General features: G+C 41.9%; 1 protein-coding gene across 1 annotated transcript in view; it reads right to left on the reverse strand.

Moving 5' to 3' along the window:
* LOC309554127 (A disintegrin and metalloproteinase with thrombospondin motifs 2-like) overlaps positions 1 to 20,410 on the reverse strand; it is a gene marked incomplete at its 5' end in the record, with an annotated part of 1,497,034 nt that overhangs the window by 550,683 nt on the left and 925,941 nt on the right. The window contains one exon of the mRNA XM_082255680.1: positions 8,611 to 8,770. Coding sequence (XP_082111806.1) covers positions 8,611 to 8,770 — 160 coding nt within the window. The remainder of the gene's footprint in view (positions 1 to 8,610; positions 8,771 to 20,410) is intronic.

The following is a 20,410-nucleotide window of genomic DNA, read 5'->3' on the forward strand; positions in this document are numbered from 1 at the left end:
GATTAACTTTTTATCCTAGATCTTGGTCTTAAATATGCCCCAAATAAAGAAGTGGATCCCTTTGAAGTTTTTATAGACTTGCACAAGTTTTTAAGAAAACTCAAAATAAAGAAGCATTTTAGTCTGAAAGGTTCCACGCAAACATCAGGCAATTCTAAATTTGAGCATTCAGGGTTACGGAACAAATCCCTTTTTAACCCTAAAGTACCGGGAGCAGAATGCATTAGTGCGTTTAAACAAATGGTAGAGGCGGATCTACATAAGATAAAAACCAATCCAAGAAAATACAACTACATCCAACACACCATAAAGAAACTAGAGAAAAAGAAAAACATAGTCATCAGCCCCGCAGATAAGGGAGGCGGCCTGGTCATTTTGAACAAATCTGATTATGAAGCCGAAATGAGCCACCTTCTCAGTATACCTGACACATATAAAAAGCTTAAAAGCAATCCTACCAAAATATATAAAAAGAAACTCAAAGACTACGTGAAAAAGGGGAAGGAACTAGGAATACTTAATAAAAAAGAAGGAGAATATTTAATATCTGAATCTAATAAGATACCAGTGGTATATTATTTACCTAAGATCCACAAAAACGCACAGAAGCCACCCGGTAGGCCTATAGTAAGTGGCATAGATTCACTGTTCTCAAGATTGGGTGAATACATAGACACTTATCTACAACCAATAGTCAAAAAAGGTAGATCCTATCTTAAAGATAGCTCCGAACTCATTAAAGATTTAAAATCCATTCCCATCACAGACCAGTGCTTCCTAGCCACTATAGATGCGAATTCGCTATATACAAGCATCACCCAATCAGATGGCCTACGGGCAGTAAAAAAGGCATTACAACAACATAGCAAATTAAAACAAACACAGATAGAATATATTATTTGGGGATTAGAATTGGCAATGTCACACAATTTCTTTTGGCATAATAAAGAATACTATTTACAAACAAAGGGTGTGGCTATGGGAGCCAAATATGCACCGAGTGTTGCTAATTTACTCATGGACTTACTAGAAGAAACTTGTGTCTATGGGCGACATATTCCAGAGTTGGTTTTTTACAAACGCTACATAGATGATATTGTAATTATTTGGAATGGCACTGAAGACACTTTAAAAGAATTTTTTTCAATACTTAATAATAATCCTTTTGGAATAAAGTTCACCGGCAACTGGAACCAAGAATCGATCAATTTTTTAGATTTGCAAATTTTTAAGGAGGAACATGTTTTAAAAAGTAGAACTTTTTTTAAAAGCACAGATAGAAATGGATATATACCTATTAATAGTTGCCACCATCCCAATTGGAAAGGGAATATACCTAAAGGCCAGTTCATAAGAATGAGACGGAATTGTGATAAACACGAAGATTTTCTAACACAATCAGAAATCCTATTGGATAGATTTGTAGAAAAAGGATATGACAAAGAGAAATTATACAAAACTAGAGAAATAATATCCAAAATGAATAGGGACGATTTGCTAAACAAAAAGAACCGTATAAACAAGAGAGGAGAAATGGCCTTCATTACAGGATTTCATAAAAATTTCAGAGAGACTGAACGCATCATCAAGAGATACTGGCCTATACTTAAATCCGACAGGACCCTTTCCAAATTGTTACCCAATAAACCTGCGTTTATATACAGAAAGGCACCTTCACTTCGAAATCAATTGGTACACAACGTGGTGGATCCACCTAAACCAGTGAAAATGTTCAAGGACCTTAAGGGGTTCATTAGGTGCAAAAGATGCTTGGCCTGTAAGACTAACCCAAAACAACCGAGGAAAACATTACAATTTAAATCGAGAACAACAGGGGAAAATTTCAATATTAATAAACTTATCACTTGCCAGACAGACCATGTTACATATTTGGTGGAATGTCCCTGCCGTTTACAATATGTGGGTAGGACCACCAGACCGTTATATATCAGAATCAGAGAGCATATTAAAAATATCCGTTTAGGTTTCCCTAAGCACAGCCTGTCTAGGCATTTTGCGGAGAAGCATAATAAGGACCCTAGAGGCCTCACTTTCTGTGGCATCGATTGTATATCCGCACATTGGCGAGGAGACAATAAAACAAGAAAGATCTCCAAAAATGAAACTTTATGGATCTATAGATTACATACACTACAGCCCAAAGGCCTAAATTTAGATATCGATTTAAATTGTTTTATTTCCAATTTTTAGTATTCATTTTTATCTGTGTAACTTAGGATTATTCACCACTCTTGTTTTTAGATCTAGTTAATATCTGTGACATATTGGGACATGACACATACATGTGAGATGTCCTAGTGCAACTTTATTTAAATCATGTGTGCCATACGGAAATAAATCCCATGTGATTATTACATTTATTAGATTTAACACTAGATATTTGGAACACCTTTACCCTCACGTAGTTCCTATCCGCCCCTTTGTTAAACATTTTAATATACTTTTTAAAATATTTAAAATATATTTTTAAATTCATGTGAATTTAATATATGTATTTATTGACATTATTTCGTGTAGTTCTGCCCATGTCCACTAGATGTCTCCCGTAAATTCCCCCATCGCAAATACAGTTTAAAATTACATATACCCGTCTTCTATACTCCCCCCCCTTTTTTTACATTTATCTTCTTTCTATGTATACTTTTATATTTTTTATTTTTTATGTTTTATTGATAGTTACATTTATCGGCATGTATTGATGTTTATATATAAACTTTTTTATGTATTTGAATACCGAATGTTTATTATGCTTCCGGAAATATGTATATGCATGACCAGGAACCAATTTACACTGATATTTAAAATATTTATATATACCGCCTCGCTAAGAGTTTTTCAACATATTCGGACGGAGTTATCTCTGTTTTATATATAGCTTTTTTCATTCTAGCAGGCGCCATGTTTCCGTAGTCCGCTTGGACCGCACAACAAATCAGGAAGCTCTATCAGGGTTGCCTGGTTACCGCATACATATTTAAGGGAAGCTTGCCGGACGTGACTTGACGCTGCTGATGACGTACAAGCTACGAAACGCGTACAGCGTGTCAAGTCATTTCCGGTAAACCTATATGGGAACGAGGCTTGGATCGCAAGCGCTCGGACAATACAGTTACGCTCGTTTTTTTCCTGTTCAATGTGAGTACCTTTTCATTTTTTTGCTCAATAAAGCATATTGCGGAATTACGCTATGTCCACCATTTATTTTCTGGTTTAAATATCGGGAGTGGAGCTGAGTGGATCCCTCGGAACACACCTAGGCAGGAAGGCACACAGGGTACCATCCTAGGGTACATCCACACCAGGACCAGCCTGATCCTTGGCACACGCCCTCCATCCAGGGATAGGAGGATACCGCTAGGTTGCCAGACCCATAAAAAACACCCGCTCTATACCCCTGTGTGGGGTGGGTGTCTCTGGTAAGTGTGCAATTTTACCAAAGGAATTCCAGCACCTTACCACCCACCGCGGGGTCACCTTTTCACCTGAGTGTCGGTTTGTTCCGAGTGCTGTCACCTTTATTGCTTTTGAAGTCACCGCATATGATATAGACTTTTCTACTGGATCTTTCCTTATAGGACATTGCAAGCTGTATTTTAAAAAATAACTTTTTTCTATTTTGGCTCTGTTGGCACTTTTTTATTCCCCATATCAACACGTGGTATGAGTGGAACAGCTCACTTTATATAGCACCATATTTTTTAGCACATTAATATTGCATGTTAATTATTATTTATTGCTCATACAATTATTGCACTAGTCACTTTCCAATCTTTTTGCAGGCACCTTTATACCTTGCACTTGCACTTAATTGAAGTTTTTACGGAATATATTATTGTTTGAATATTACACAATATTGTTTTTAGCTTAAGGCACTTTGCATCACAGTTTATTACATTTCTATTATATCTAAATTATATAGGCAGCGCCATCACCCCTATTCCTTTCTATCCAGTGCATAGTCTCCGGACTATCATCCAGGGAGGCTGCAGCCTATTTTTAGATATATCTCTATATATATATATATTTTATACATTTACTACATATTTTTTATCTATTTATTTACTTATTTATTCACTTATCCATCCATTTAGTCCATAGCGCGGAAGTTTTTATTTTTCTTATGGGAAATACATGAACTTCCCCTGGAAGAATCCAGGAGGGGTTCAGGTATAAAATTAAAGTCTCCACCCATCACGAGGTGCCCTTCTCGAAACCACAAAACTACCGGAATCAATTACTGTAAGAAAGATATATGATCTGAGTTAGGCAGATAAACATTTAATAAAGTTACCGTTGTCTGACCAACCCTTCCCTCAATCAACAAAAATCTTCCACCTGGGTCTATCAGCTCCTCTCTAAACACCCAGGGCAAAAATTTAGATATGAGGATACTCACACCTTTTGATTTGGGTATTGGTGAGGAAGCATGATACACCTGGGGGAAATCCCTATTATATAGCCTGGGGATGGCATCTTTCCGAAAATACGTTTCCTGTAAAAATGCCATATGAGAATGACTGTGTTTTAAATCTGATAAAAGACGTGACTGTTTCTCTGGGGTGGCAGAACCTCTTACATTAAGGGTGGTTACCTTATATCCTGGGACCGCTCGTGCAGGGCTAGGTGACATGGTTACCCTGGAGGCCCAAAAAAAAAAAAAAAAATTTTTTAAAGAAACCCCCCTCCCCCCAGCTATATATCAATACTGGTATTACTAAAATTGGTTATACCGTAACCGAGCGCAACCAGGCGCTTCCTAATGTGGGAGAAGTGATCAGCAAAACGTTGTAAAATTAAAGGTGTTCACCGGCAAGCAAAAAAATATTTGAAAAAATAAATGAGAAAAGAGAAAAAAAATGTGACCATAGGGTGTCGGCCTACAAAGCATCTTACTCATTTTTGAGCTACAACCCCCCTGCACACACATTCAATACTTCATTTTTAAACAATCTGAATTGACAGTTATGTCCCCCTCCCTTACCCTCATCCCCCCCCCACCCCCAAAGGCAACATCCCCATCTTGTATTTCCCAGGAATTAAAAAAAAAAAGGGAAAAAAACATTGTGGAGTCCGTAGACCATCTCGAGTCGGTAAATCTTCTTCACAGATTGGATAGTGTATGGGACTCACACTACCGAACCTCATATCCTCAAGGCAGAGGCAGAGGACATTACTCATCCTGGCGAAGGGGGATCAGCACCAAGTGGAAGGGGGGGAAGGGGCAGGACAGGGGTTTCCAACAAATTCCAGGATAATATATCTAGAGATATAGTGGAATTTTCCATGTAATTTTTAAACGTTGTTAGGGGTCATGTCCTCCGCAAGAGTCTCTTCTTCTAATGGACCGAGACCCTCTCTCCGGGGATATCTAAACCGTGACATGGGGGATCCCCATGAGATCCGGCTCCACGGATTGGTGAGCCAGTTGGGAATTGATATTAGAGGGGTCTCCAAGAAAGAGAATAGCTCTGGTATCTGTTCATGCCATCTCAAAAAAAATGAGTTTCCATTTCGTGAAACCACCAAATGAAACGGGTGACCCCAATGATATGTAGCGCCCACCTTTCGAATTTCAGGTAGCAATGGTTTTAATATGGCCCTCATCTGCAGAGTGTAGCGTGAGAGGTCTGCTAGGAGCCGTATTGGGGCTCCTTTAAAGTCTATAGGACCTTGATTCCATGCACGTCGCATAATATCTTCCTTAAGGGAGTAGAAATGTATTCTGACTAATACATCACGTGGCTGGTCTTCTCCTACGCTGCGGGGTGCCTGTACTCTATGTACTCTGTCTATTTCGATCTCATCTGTAGGAGGGCGCTCCAACAATTTGCTAAATATCCCCAAAGCTGCTGTCTTTAATTCGGGGCCCAGAACTGTTTCTGGGCCCCCCCAGCAGCCTAATATCATTTCTCCGGCTGCGATTTTCAATGTCATCCTGTTGGAGTTGCAAAATAGTTAGTTGATTCTGTATATGGACCTGTGATTTTTCTATAGCATTTACTCTGGTTTCCAATATAGATTGGGCCACCCCCACAGCCGCTACTTTGTTATCTATTTGTGTAAATTACTGTTTTATGGCATTCATTTCAAGAGAAAGATTACTCACAATCGATGCTGCCATCTCATTTATATCCTGCTTTGTCAGTATCAGTAAGAGCAGTTCTCTCCATTCTGAAGGCTGAAGGTTTTCCAATTGACCAGGGGATGGATGATCATCCATTGTGTCTGCCCGTGGTTTGTCCATTATGGAGGTCGGCTGTGGGGAGCCTCGAGGGGAAGCAGAGGTATCCGTTGAATGGCCCTGTGCCAGTTTAGAAAGCTTTTTCAGCGAGGTATGGCCGGTGTTAAGTGGACGCGGCGGCACCATCTCAGCTGGAGAGGAGACACACTGAGCTGTGGGACGCCAGAGGAAATATGTCGCAATGTCCGGTCTCCTACCGGTCTCCAAGGGCTTCGCCGGGTTATCAGAGACTGACATGTGCAGAGGTTCAAGGCAGGGTCAGGTTTGCTGGCTGCATGAGGCCGGAGCACTGCTGTGGATGTCTTCGGGTTGCTTAAAATATATTTTTTTATATTTAATTTTCTTATGTATTTTTTTAACCCTATGTACATTTCGAATTTATCCAGACTCTTTTTTGGTGCACATTTAAGACCCTTATCTAAAACTTTTACTTCTTCATGTGTCAAATTTTTTTCTACTCAGATTTTTTCACAATTTTGGATTGGACACTTATACTTTGATGAGAATATGTTTATTTTATTACAATTGTCACCTTAAGAAACAATATGTGTTCATAGGAGAAAGGTACTAGCACTTTATAACACGGAACACAAATATGTATTTATTTATTTACCTGCGCACCTGTTCACTTTAAGTGATACAAGCACTTTATTGATTTATGCTTTAATTGGAACACAAGCACTCCATATTGATTTATTAAGTGATATAGAGGTACGGACACATATTTAATTGCACCTATTTTATGCATAGCAGCCCTTTGTATAAGTATACATTTTGGAAGCACAATACAACCCCTCTTCACCTTTATTTATATTGATGGAAATGGTTACACCAGCACTTTTTAGATATAAAGAATTGCTGTTCAATTGATTGACTGTGAATAAGAAACAGAAGAATTGTATCTATTTGATTTACATTAAGCGAAATATGCATTATTGCCTTTGATCAGAAGATAACGAATACAGCACTGATGAGTTTATAGTTTCTTGTTTAGCAACCCCTGAAGCGCAATACAACCCCCTATATATAGAGAATTTACAATATTATAGGAGGTTCTGCCGTTAGATATTCTCTCATCCGCTGTACTCATAGAGTTACTCCGTGGACAGGAGTGCTATATTCAAATGAGCAAAAAAAATCCCTAATTTTCTGATATCAATATAAGACCAATCACAACAGTGCAGGAGACCAAGATGAGTCTCCAAATGGAACAAATCTTTGGAAGCACAACTCCAAAATGAAATAGGACTATAATTTGCTCTGTTTAAAACACCCATACATTTTAGAGTGGATCATTCATTATTTAGCTTTTTTTGCAACTGTAATATCATACATAAAATAAAGAAGACAATGCAGCGCTACAATATATATTGTGAATAAAATATGCAATAAACAATGATAAATATTAAGAGTCCATATAGGTCCACAACACTTGGCAGATCTCCAGTGCATGAAAGGTAGGTATAAGACACCACTGCAAACGTGATTCCTTCACCATAGAGTATTAAAGCCTCTCACCTCCAGCATTCGACCACCAGGGGTCACTAAGCCTGAAGTAATTATTGAAGACAGCCACAGGAGCACGATCTCCATAAGATTCTCAAAACCCCAATAGGCTCATAATCGATCATCCAAAAAAACATAAAGCAAGATCTAATGCTCTCCGTTTCAACATTAAATTTATTAAAAAGCATAACATTTTACACTCCGCTGATGAAGTCACGCCCATTGATGTAACGCATACGGGGGGAGGAGTCTGACGTCACCCGTGGTGCTCCGATGTGTGTACCAGTCATTACATGCCTGCATTGAGCAGTGTGACAGTGCCTTTCATGTGAGTGTAAAATGTTCTGCTTTTTAATAAATTTAATGTTGAAACGGAGAGCATTAGATCTTGCTTTATGTTTTTTGGATGATCGATTATGAGCCCATTGGGGTTTTGAGAATCTTATGGAGATCGTGGTCCTGTGGCTGTCTTCAATGATTACTTAAGGTTTAGTGACCCCTGGTGGTCGAATGCTGGAGGTGAGAGGCTTTAATACTCTATGGTGAAGGAATCACGTTTGCAGTGGTGTCTTATACCTACCTTTCATGCACTGGAGATCTGCCAAGTGTTGTGGACCTATATGGACTCTTAATATTTATCATTGTTTATTGCATATTTTATTCACAATATATATTGTTTATGCACATCATATATTGTAGCGCTGCACTATTTTCTTTATTTTTGCTCATTATAGGTATTGTTAGGTTTGACCTATCCTGGTGTTCAGCTGCTTTCCTTTTCCATATGATAGCGCTGAATCATTTTTCTGTAATATCATACATTTCTAGAAAAATACAATTACCTCCACCACACGGCTTGGAACAAGGAGACCATTTCTTTAATGCCCACTCATATGCAACCATGTCTTCTTCGGGAACGTAGTTATTACCCACATTTAAGGAATCTTCATGTATCATATATTTGTATGACAAAGATATTTTGGCATTTCCCTTGGGAATTACCTAGAAAATAAAATTGACCACAATTATTACTTTTTTATTTTTTTATCAAGAAAGAGTTTATTGAACATTTACATAAAAAACATAACAGTAACAGAGTCCAAGACCGGTTCCCCCCTCTCATTGCTTACAAATAATACAATGTCAATTCCCTCCAACACCCAATCAACAATTATTCATAATATCAATAATTAATACCTCACCCTTTTTTTTTTTTTTTTTATATATATATATTTTTTTGCCGCATCAAATAACAACCCACAGTGTCGAGACCCACCAGTTCTCATCCACCATACTGGTTATCAACAGCCTCTTTCACTTAGGTTTTCTCCTACATTTGCCCACCACCCACCAGCAGCCTATCTAATACCAGGTCCATCGGTGCCAACCCCGGCATAGCTAGCCAGGGGGCCCATAGCTTGTCAAATTTGCCCAGATTTCCCCTATGTTGATGAATGTACTTCTCCAACCTTATCATTTCCCCTACTTGAGTAATCCATTCCTTGACCGTTGGTTTGGAGAGATCCAGTGTCTCAAGATCAACTTCCGGGCTTGAAACAGTGCCCGCAGAATGGCCTGTTTAGTGATCTCAGGAACCTGTACCTTCCCCAAAATACCCAACAAACAGAGTTTAGGACCCTGTTGCAATGTAATTCCAAACACCCTCGACAATGTACAAAGAACCTCCCTCCAATGTATGTGAAGCTTCGGGCACCTCCACAATAGATGTATCAGATCCCCATGGTCCTTCAGACATCTAGTGCACAGGGCATTGTCACGTCTACCCATTCTATGCAATCGTGCAGGAGTATAGTGAGCCCTGTGGAGTATATACAACTGAGACAGCCTTTGTGCCACGTTCAAAGAACTCGCCTGTACCGCCTGCAAAGCTTCCCCCCCACTGCTCTTCCTCAAAAGATCCAACATCCTGCTCCCAAGCGGCATTCATACGTAAAGGGTGTTGATCTAGAAGGGAACCCAGTAACAATGAGTAGCAGTGTGATATAAACCCTTTAAGAGAGTCCACTTCTGACATAAAGTGAAAGACAGGGGTGGGGGACTGCACCCATATATCCACCCCTCCCTGGGCTCTAACTGCGTGCCTAAGCTGCAAATAGTAAAACTTCATGTATATTGGTAGGTGATATGATTCCCTCAGGTCATCAAAGGACCTGAGGGTGCCATTGCAAATGATTTGTTTCAGGAGGGTAACACCATGCGACTGCCACCTAGCCCCGTGGGGCACCTTGGCAAATTCACACTACCTAGAATTGTTCCAAATTGGGCTGAAACTAGTAAACCCTACCACCTGTTGAAGCTGCCGAGCTTTGTTCCATACTTTCTGGATAACAGCATACGTGGGAAAGAGTTTATTAGATTTGCTGTAGATTTGGGATTCCAGAAGAGCAGCCAACCCATCTGGGCCCACTGTATGGATCATAAGTAGGGCAGTGGACTCCCCCCCTCCCGCATCCCACGGACCTGGCTATATGCTGCAACTGAGATGCCAAATAATAAAGCCATGGATTTGGGAGTGCCAGCCCCCCAAGATCTTTCTCTACTCCAGTTTGATCCTAGGGTTCTTAGACAGCCATAGAAGGGACCTAAAAATATAATATTACGAAATATACTTAGAGGTATAAAACACCGGGGAATTATGAAGAACATATAACAGCTGTGGCATAAGGATCATTTTGATTAGGTTGGCCCGGCCTGCTAACGACATGCAAAGCCTGGACCAAACCCTAACTTTTTCTTGAAATTTAACCAACAAGGGGGTCACATTAAAGCCTACAAAATCTAGCAATTTAGCAGTAATCTGTATACCCAAATATCGGAACTCCTCTGATACGGGAATACCCGTATTGGATAAGGACCTGCCAACAGGTGACTCATCAATAAACATCAATGAGGACTTTGTCCAGTTAATCAAGAGGACAGAGTAAGAGTTAAAGTCCGTAATAACGGACATCGCCTCCACCAAGGACTGGGACGTGTCTCCTAATAACAGCATGGTGCCATCTGCATAAAGCAGGATCTTTTCCTCCACTATACCATATCTAAAACCCACTATCTTCTTATTGTTTCTAATAAGGGCAGCAAGAGGCTCTATAGCCACTGCAAATAATAGCAGGGATAGAAGGCATCCCTGCCTAGTGCCTCTATATAATGAGAATGGGGAGGACACACGCCCATTTTCCCTAATAGCTGCCTATTGAACATTTACATAAAAAACATAACAGTAACAGAGTCCAAGACCGGTTCCCCCCTCTCATTGCTTACAAATAATACAATGTCAATTCCCTCCAACACCCAATCAACAATTATTCATAATATCAATAATTAATACCTCACCCTTTTTTTTTTTTTTTTTATATATATATATTTTTTTGCCGCATCAAATAACAACCCACAGTGTCGAGACCCACCAGTTCTCATCCACCATACTGGTTATCAACAGCCTCTTTCACTTAGGTTTTCTCCTACATTTGCCCACCACCCACCAGCAGCCTATCTAATACCAGGTCCATCGGTGCCAACCCCGGCATAGCTAGCCAGGGGGCCCATAGCTTGTCAAATTTGCCCAGATTTCCCCTATGTTGATGAATGTACTTCTCCAACCTTATCATTTCCCCTACTTGAGTAATCCATTCCTTGACCGTTGGTTTGGAGAGATCCAGTGTCTCAAGATCAACTTCCGGGCTTGAAACAGTGCCCGCAGAATGGCCTGTTTAGTGATCTCAGGAACCTGTACCTTCCCCAAAATACCCAACAAACAGAGTTTAGGACCCTGTTGCAATGTAATTCCAAACACCCTCGACAATGTACAAAGAACCTCCCTCCAATGTATGTGAAGCTTCGGGCACCTCCACAATAGATGTATCAGATCCCCATGGTCCTTCAGACATCTAGTGCACAGGGCATTGTCACGTCTACCCATTCTATGCAATCGTGCAGGAGTATAGTGAGCCCTGTGGAGTATATACAACTGAGACAGCCTTTGTGCCACGTTCAAAGAACTCGCCTGTACCGCCTGCAAAGCTTCCCCCCCACTGCTCTTCCTCAAAAGATCCAACATCCTGCTCCCAAGCGGCATTCATACGTAAAGGGTGTTGATCTAGAAGGGAACCCAGTAACAATGAGTAGCAGTGTGATATAAACCCTTTAAGAGAGTCCACTTCTGACATAAAGTGAAAGACAGGGGTGGGGGACTGCACCCATATATCCACCCCTCCCTGGGCTCTAACTGCATGCCTAAGCTGCAAATAGTAAAACTTCATGTATATTGGTAGGTGATATGATTCCCTCAGGTCATCAAAGGACCTGAGGGTGCCATTGCAAATGATTTGTTTCAGGAGGGTAACACCATGCGACTGCCACCTAGCCCCGTGGGGCACCTTGGCAAATTCACACTACCTAGAATTGTTCCAAATTGGGCTGAAACTAGTAAACCCTACCACCTGTTGAAGCTGCCGAGCTTTGTTCCATACTTTCTGGATAACAGCATACGTGGGAAAGAGTTTATTAGATTTGCTGTAGATTTGGGATTCCAGAAGAGCAGCCAACCCATCTGGGCCCACTGTATGGATCATAAGTAGGGCAGTGGACTCCCCCCCTCCCGCATCCCACGGACCTGGCTATATGCTGCAACTGAGATGCCAAATAATAAAGCCATGGATTTGGGAGTGCCAGCCCCCCAAGATCTTTCTCTACTCCAGTTTGATCCTAGGGTTCTTAGACAGCCATAGAAGGGACCTAAAAATATAATATTACGAAATATACTTAGAGGTATAAAACACCGGGGAATTATGAAGAACATATAACAGCTGTGGCATAAGGATCATTTTGATTAGGTTGGCCCGGCCTGCTAACGACATGCAAAGCCTGGACCAAACCCTAACTTTTTCTTGAAATTTAACCAACAAGGGGGTCACATTAAAGCCTACAAAATCTAGCAATTTAGCAGTAATCTGTATACCCAAATATCGGAACTCCTCTGATACGGGAATACCCGTATTGGATAAGGACCTGCCAACAGGTGACTCATCAATAAACATCAATGAGGACTTTGTCCAGTTAATCAAGAGGACAGAGTAAGAGTTAAAGTCCGTAATAACGGACATCGCCTCCACCAAGGACTGGGACGTGTCTCCTAATAACAGCATGGTGCCATCTGCATAAAGCAGGATCTTTTCCTCCACTATACCATATCTAAAACCCACTATCTTCTTATTGTTTCTAATAAGGGCAGCAAGAGGCTCTATAGCCACTGCAAATAATAGCAGGGATAGAAGGCATCCCTGCCTAGTGCCTCTATATAATGAGAATGGGGAGGACACACGCCCATTTTCCCTAATAGCTGCCTCCGGTAAATAATACAAAAGTTGAACTCAGGAGATATATTCTTCTCCAAACCCAAATCTACGCATGACAACCCACAGGTAGTCCCACTCCATGCTATCAAATGCTTTTTGTGTATCCAAAGACAGTAATGCACGATCGCCGCCATTGTTCACCGGAGATTGCAGGTTCAAATACAGTCTGTGAAGATTAATTGAGATAGACTTCTGGGGCATAAAGCCAGCCTGATCCGAGTGGCAATAGAGGCAATCACCTTATTCAAACGTAGCACCAACACTTTCGCTAATATTTTAATGCCACTTTGTAACAGTGATATAGGTCTATATGATCCCGGGTCCAGCTTGTCCTTACCTGGTTTTAAAGGAGGATAATATTAGCTTTACGCATTGAGGGAGGCAGTCGCATGGTCTGTTTCTGTAAGCATACAAGGTTTGTATTTAATCAGCAACAACCACTGTATGTCATTGCTGTGTGCCTATTACATTGTATGACCACTAGATGGCAGTGTTACATTTGTGAGTTCATGTTTTGTCTATGCCTCAAAAGAGTAATAAAAAGTATAGTTCCTGCTCCGAAAGAAAAGCAGCATTCAGTGAAACAACAGACTGTCTGCCTGTACTTTGTTTAGCCCCAAAAGGTTATATCTAACAGTTTCACCTCCTGAAAAACCTCCAGGAGATGTGGTAACGTCTCCTCTGAATATATCTTGTAAACTTCGATCAGGATTCCATCCTCACCCAGGGCCTTAGTGTTAGGAAATAAAGAGGTGTCATGTTGCAACTCCTCTAGAGTCAAGGGGGCATCTAAAAGTTCCCTCTCCAACTCAGAGAGGAACACCAATGGAATAGCCTCCACATATTCCAGCAGGTCCATCTCCGATTGGGCCTGTCTTGACTGATACAATGTAAAATAGTATGATACTAGAACTTCCATAACGGCATCTGGGGTGCTGACCACCCCCCCCCACTCCCCTTTAGAGCACCTATAGGGGGAGAGGACTGATTAGAATGGGCAATTCTAGCTAAAAGGCGGCCTGTACACTCCCCTTCCTCGTAAAACGCCTGCCGATTAAAAAATCGCTTCCTTTCAGCCCCAGCAGTGTTAATACGCAGGAGAGCATCCTGTGCCGCTACCCAGCTATCAGGATTTATCTCCGAGGGGTCAGCAATAAACCGAACCTCCAAGCGACCAACTAATTGCGCGGCCTAAACCCCCTGCGCAGCTGTATTTCATTAAATGGACTGAACCTCAGTTATACTGTAAATAGGCCCCTCATATACGCCTTAAAGGCCTCCCACCTAATACCCAAATCACCCTCTCCTATATTCACTTGCCAGTAATGCTGAAGCTTAGTTCTCACTTCATCATGGGACATGAACAGATTTAGCCAAAGAGCATTCAGTTTCCATGGTGCCCTCCGCAAAGTGTCACTAGGTCGCACCTCTAAGTACAAGATGAGTGGGGAGTGATCTGACACACTCCTCAGTCCATATCCGATATTGTAGACATACCTGAGCGCATCCATGGAGCAAAGGCACAGGTCAATACGGGAAAGCGACATATGAGTTTTGGAAAAGCATGAAAACGCCTTTTCGCCAAGGATCTATCCATCCCATCTCCTCAGCAATTTTAGCCAGGATCGTACGGCCCATGCCCCCACCCCCTGCTGCAACAGAGTGTCTATCTAAATTGTTGTCACATACACAGTTAAAGTCCCCAGTGATATACAACGGGACTTCAGGATGTTTCATCAAATATGCCACCAGTTCCCGAAGGATTCCACTATGGAAAGGTGGTGGCACATAGATGAAAACCAATATGTAATGCACAGTGTATAGTTTACAATATAAAAAAACATATCTCCCTTCCCCATCCACCTTGGAGTGGTGTTCCTGATAATCCAGGGATATGTGGATCAACACACTGACCCCCCTAGAATAGGAGGTATGTGTAGACTGATATTCCCACCCTACCCATGCAAAGTGTAAGCAAGACTGAGAGTCCACAGTTGGATGAGTCTCTTGTAGTGAACAAATGGCATGTAGATGCCTCCGGAGCACAGAGGAAACCATTGTGCTTTTAAGAGGGTCGTTCAAACCTCTTACATTCCATGATACCACTGGTAATGATCTCATGGTGGCTGGAATGCAAGCATTGCAGTGAAGCGATGGGGCCTGAAATACAGGTCCCATGCTGTCATCATCAAATTGCAAGGTACAGTATATAATAAAAGGGAGTATACCCATCTATGCATGGAAAATATCCGAGGCGGGCCTCGGTTGGACTCACAAATGTAATGGCCATCAGGACCAATAAACATAACATAAAACTAATGTGACGAGACCAATCTCGCCACTGGGCATTGGAGAAGCCTGGTTGCTCGCCTCCTGCAATGTGACTATGGACCCTCTCATCAGCCCATGCTAAACGTAAACCCCATGGCGATTTGACTGTTTGTGGCATCTGAGCGCTGTTTGGATATGTTGAGCGCTCAGATTCAGGCTATCTGGGGATGGGTTGAATGTGGGGGTTCTGTTCAATAGACTGGGAGTTATGCATTTTTGTGTCTTTTTGTGTTTCTTTAACCATGTGGCTAATGGAGTCTTGCCTCTATCCTGGAAGCTAAACCTTATTCCTGTAAACTGTAAGGCACAGGAAGTGCACTCCTAATATGGTCATTCCAGGAAGTCCAATGTGGAGACGGCTGTCTAAACAAAGTTGCTTTTGGTCTGAGCTGGCTCTCCATTCACCTATTGTCGGGTGTGCTAATGAACTTGCCTGCTGTCTGCTAAGAGATGTATTGACACTCAGAGTAATGTGTATTGAGGGCTCGTTAGGGAACCATTGTTCTGTGTCTGGCTATTGTGTACATTGATTACCCCCTGGGGGCTTCTGTCTCCTTGCACATGGCCAAGCTATCTGACCAATCACTGCTGACTAATTTTCAAGCCCTCATTTGCATGGCTGGAGAGGACCTTATTGGGAACTGCAGGTACTGTGCAATTGACCAATGGGAAAGCGGTTGTTGGGGGAAGGATGTTCCAAATTCGGTATAAAAGTGTGCTGTGTTCTTCCAAAAAATGTTGTTCCTGTTTTACCCTCAACTCTGAGCTTTGTCTCATTATTGTATGCTGTTCCAGTTTGACTGCTAGGAGTGTAAACCCCTCATATGGTTTTTCCTATTCAGCTGTATGCAGCATTGATAAGGTTCCAGCTACACTGTTCGAATCATTCCTTGGTTTCCAGTTCGGGAGTTTGGTGTCCTGCAAGTAGCTGTGCCTGTAGCTCTGGAAGGGGAAGATCTCCTAAACGGTTTTTACCCTTTTGTGTCCGGGGTGCCGTAACAACTAATATCTTCAAAGGTGCTAGGGGGAATGTGCCCCGGGCTGCAAATCAAGCCCTTGATCACAGGGCCTAATCCACCCAGCACCAAAGCAATCAAGACTGGAGAATTCTCCAGCACAAACTGCACCTCATTTTTCCTAACTACCAAACCCAGCAGTTGCATATCAAAGACAAAATGTTAAATAATAGTCTATATGAAAAAATAAAAATACAGTGCATTGCGAAAGTATTCGGCCCCCTTGAACTTTTCGACCTTTTGCCACATTTCAGGCTTCAAACAAAGATATAAAACTGTAATTTTTTGTGAAGAATCAACAAGTGGGACACAATCATGAAGTGGAACGAAATTTATCAGTTATTTCAAACTTTTTTAACAAATAAAAAACTGAAAAATTGGGCGTGCAAAATTATTCAGCCCCTTTACTTTCAGTGCAGCAAACTCTCTCCAGAAGTTCAGTGAGGATCTCTGAATGATCCAACGTTGACCTAAATGACTAAGGATGATAAATAGAATCCACCTCTGTGCAATCAAGTCTCTGTATAAATGCACCCGCACTGTGATAGTCTCAGAGGTCCGTTTAAAGCGCAGAGAGCATCATGAAGAACAAGGAACACACCAGGCAGGTCCAAGATACTGTTGTGGAGAAGTTTAAAGCCGTATTTAGATAAAAAAAAGATTTCCCAAGCTTTAAACATCCCAAGGAGCACTGTGCAAGCGATAATATTAAAATGGAAGGAGTATCAGACCACTGCAAATCTACGAAGACCTGGCCGTCCATCTAAACTTTCAGCTCATACAAGGAGAAGACTGATCAGAGATGCAGCCAAGAGGCCCATGATCACTCTGGATGAACTGCAGAGATCTACAGCTGAGGTGGGAGACTCTGTCCATAGGACAACAATCAGTCGTCTACTGCACAAATCTGGCCTTTATGGAAGAGTGGCAAGAAGAAAGCCATTTCTTAAAGATATCCATAAAAAGTGTAGTTTAAAGTTTGGCACAAGCCACCTAGGAGACACACCAAACATGTGGAAGAAGGTTTTCTGGTCAGATGAAACCAAAATCGAACTTTTTGGCAACAATGCAAAACGTTATGTTTGGCGTAAAAGCAACACAGCTCATCACCCTGAACACACCATCCCCACTGTCAAATATGGTGGTGGCAGCAACATGGTTTGGGCCTGCTTTTCTTCAGCAGGGACAGGGAAGATGGTTAAAATTGATGGGAAGATGGATGGAGCCAAATACAGGACCATTCTGGAAGAAAACCTGATGGCGTCTGCAAAAGACCTGAGACTGGGACGGAGATTTGTCTTCCAACAAGACAATGATCCAAAACATAAAGCAAAATCTACAATGGAATGGTTCACAAATAAACATATCCAGGTGTTAGAATGGCCAAGTCAAAGTCCAGACCTGAATCAAATCGAGAATCTGTGGAAAGAACTGAAAACTGCTGTTCACAAACGCTCTCCATCCAACCTCACTGAGCTCGAGCTGTTTTGCAAGGAGGAATGGGCATAAATTTCAGTCTCTCCATGTGTAAAACTGATAGAGACATACCCCAAGCGACTTACAGCTGTAATCGCAGCAAAAGGTGGCGCTAAAAAGTATTAACTTAAGGGGGCTGAATAATTTTGCACGCCCAATTTTTCCGTTTTATATTTGTTAAAAAAGTTTGAAATATCCAAAAAATTTCGTTCCACTTCATATGTTGTTACACTTCATGATTGTGTCCCACTTGTTGATTCTTCAAAAAAATTTACAGTTTTATATCATTATGTTTGAAGCCTGAAATGTGGCAAAAGGTCAAAAAGTTCAAGGAGGCCGAATACTTTCGCAATGCACTGTAATTAATTGAACCAAAGGTCCACGGAATGGTCAGATCCCCTGAGCTCAAAAAATAGAAAAAAAAATAGAAAAAATAGAAAAAATAAGGAAAAGTTCCCTTCATAGTTCCACAGCGGTACATGTTACAAAATAAATAAGAATTCACCACTTCAGCCTGCCTTTTAGTCCACAGTTATAGATATGCCTACTTCAACCATCACCCTCAGGTGGAGGTGGACGAGGGCGCAGGAGATGGTCATTACGGTCAATCCAGGAGGAGGACTCTGTAGGGTTTTCAAAAAAGTGACTCTGGCCCCCTGCAGTAATCTTCAGTTTAGCTGGATATAGCATGGCATATATCACCTGCATTTGCCTCAAGCGTTGTTTAACTGCAGAGAACTTCGCTCTACTCCTTTGGACCTCCGCCGAGTAATTTGGATAAAATTAAACTCTTACTCCATTTTATTGCACATCACGGGGTTCTCTTGCGAGACGCAATACAGTCTCTTTATCATTGTAGTTAAGGCGACGTGCAAGCATAGTACGCGGGGGGGCTTTCCAGTTGAAGGGGGCAAGAGGGGACCCTGTGAGCCCTCTCAACTGCATATAGAGGGGAAAAAACATTTTTACCAAAGATGTCAGTCAACCAAAGTTCAATGAACCCTGTGGGGTCCCGACCCTCCACCTTTTCCAGGAGACCCACGATCCTGACATTATTTCGCCGAAGGCGATTCTTTATGTCTTCGGCCCTTGCTTCCAGAGCCCTAGTCAACCAAGCAGTGTCCTGAAAATCCATGGTTAAAGGATGTAGCTGATCTTCCAAATCACGTATCCTGCTTTCAGCCGCAGTTGTGCGTTTGCTGACCTGCAGATCCTGACGGATCAAGGAGACTGCTTCAGTCAAGTTACCAAATTGGGCCTGTAAATGATCCACAGAAGCATTGCACTTTTGGATTGCCATAAAATATATCAGCTAGGGTGGGCTGCTCAATGTTCCCGGGGTCCCCATCCTGCACCCCCACTGCTGTAGTATCAATAGTGGTGTCCATGGGCTCGCTCCCTCCCTGTACTGAGGGCTCCACTAGGCCCAATTCATGCATCGCCCCCGCACTCACCTCCTTCCCCGCTGGAATGGGGGATTTCTGTGTAAAAAAATGCATGTCACGTTGCACTTCCTTGGAGGTGGATTTAGGCGGCTTACTGACTTTGCTGGAACTCGCAGGCTTGTCTCCTTTGATGGACTTCTGTGATAGACTCAGCGTGGTGGCTTCTTGGATTCCTGCCATTGCAGCTTCCTCCCGCTGTTTGCGGTGCCACATCACCCGGTAAGCAGACAGGTAAAAACTGCCGGCCGGACGTCCGCGAGGCTATCGGGTATCGGTGGCTGCAGGGTAACCCTGCTGTGGGACCAGGAAAAGGATCAGTTTGGACGGATGCCGGCGGGAGCTCTGTGAGACACGTCTGCTCACAAATGCCGCTCTTGGCTACGCCCCCCGACCACAATTATTAAACAGAATAATAACAACAAGGCCCATGAAAGCACCTTAGCCTTTTGTAAAATGTGTATCTGTTTTTTTTACTTTTTCCTTCTCTAGCTTTGGACATCTCCTTAAAGTGCAACTCAAAACTAATACAAAAAATTCAAGTAGTTGAATTCAAGGTTTTTTGGCGGAAGAAACATGCAAAGTCTCCAAGAATCTTTTTCCTCTTTCCTTTGCAATTTTTGTTTTCTGTGTACACTCTGTCAAATGCTGAGAATATAGCTGGGTGGAGGGGATGATGTAATTTTGTGCTTATGCACAGGAGTTAAATTATCAGTGGCTGGCCATCTAATAGGCAAAGATTGTGGAGAAGATAGGGGCGGGGAATGTAGGGGCAACTGAAAGTTTCAATTCGTCAGGAAGAGGCTGGAGGAGGGCACTCTCATAAGAAAATGAGCACATAAATGCAGAATATAAGTGCAGCGCAGTCAAATCATGAATAACATTACTTGAAGAACTATCAACTCTAAAAAGTACAATAAAAAAAAGTCCAACAGAGAAATCATCATATCCAGCGGCTCTGGCAGGGGTAAACGCTATATTATCATGATTCGGAGATCATTT

Source organism: Pelophylax lessonae (assembly GCF_965119305.1).
Source record: "Pelophylax lessonae genome assembly, chromosome: 4".
Taxonomy (NCBI): domain Eukaryota; kingdom Metazoa; phylum Chordata; class Amphibia; order Anura; family Ranidae; genus Pelophylax; species Pelophylax lessonae.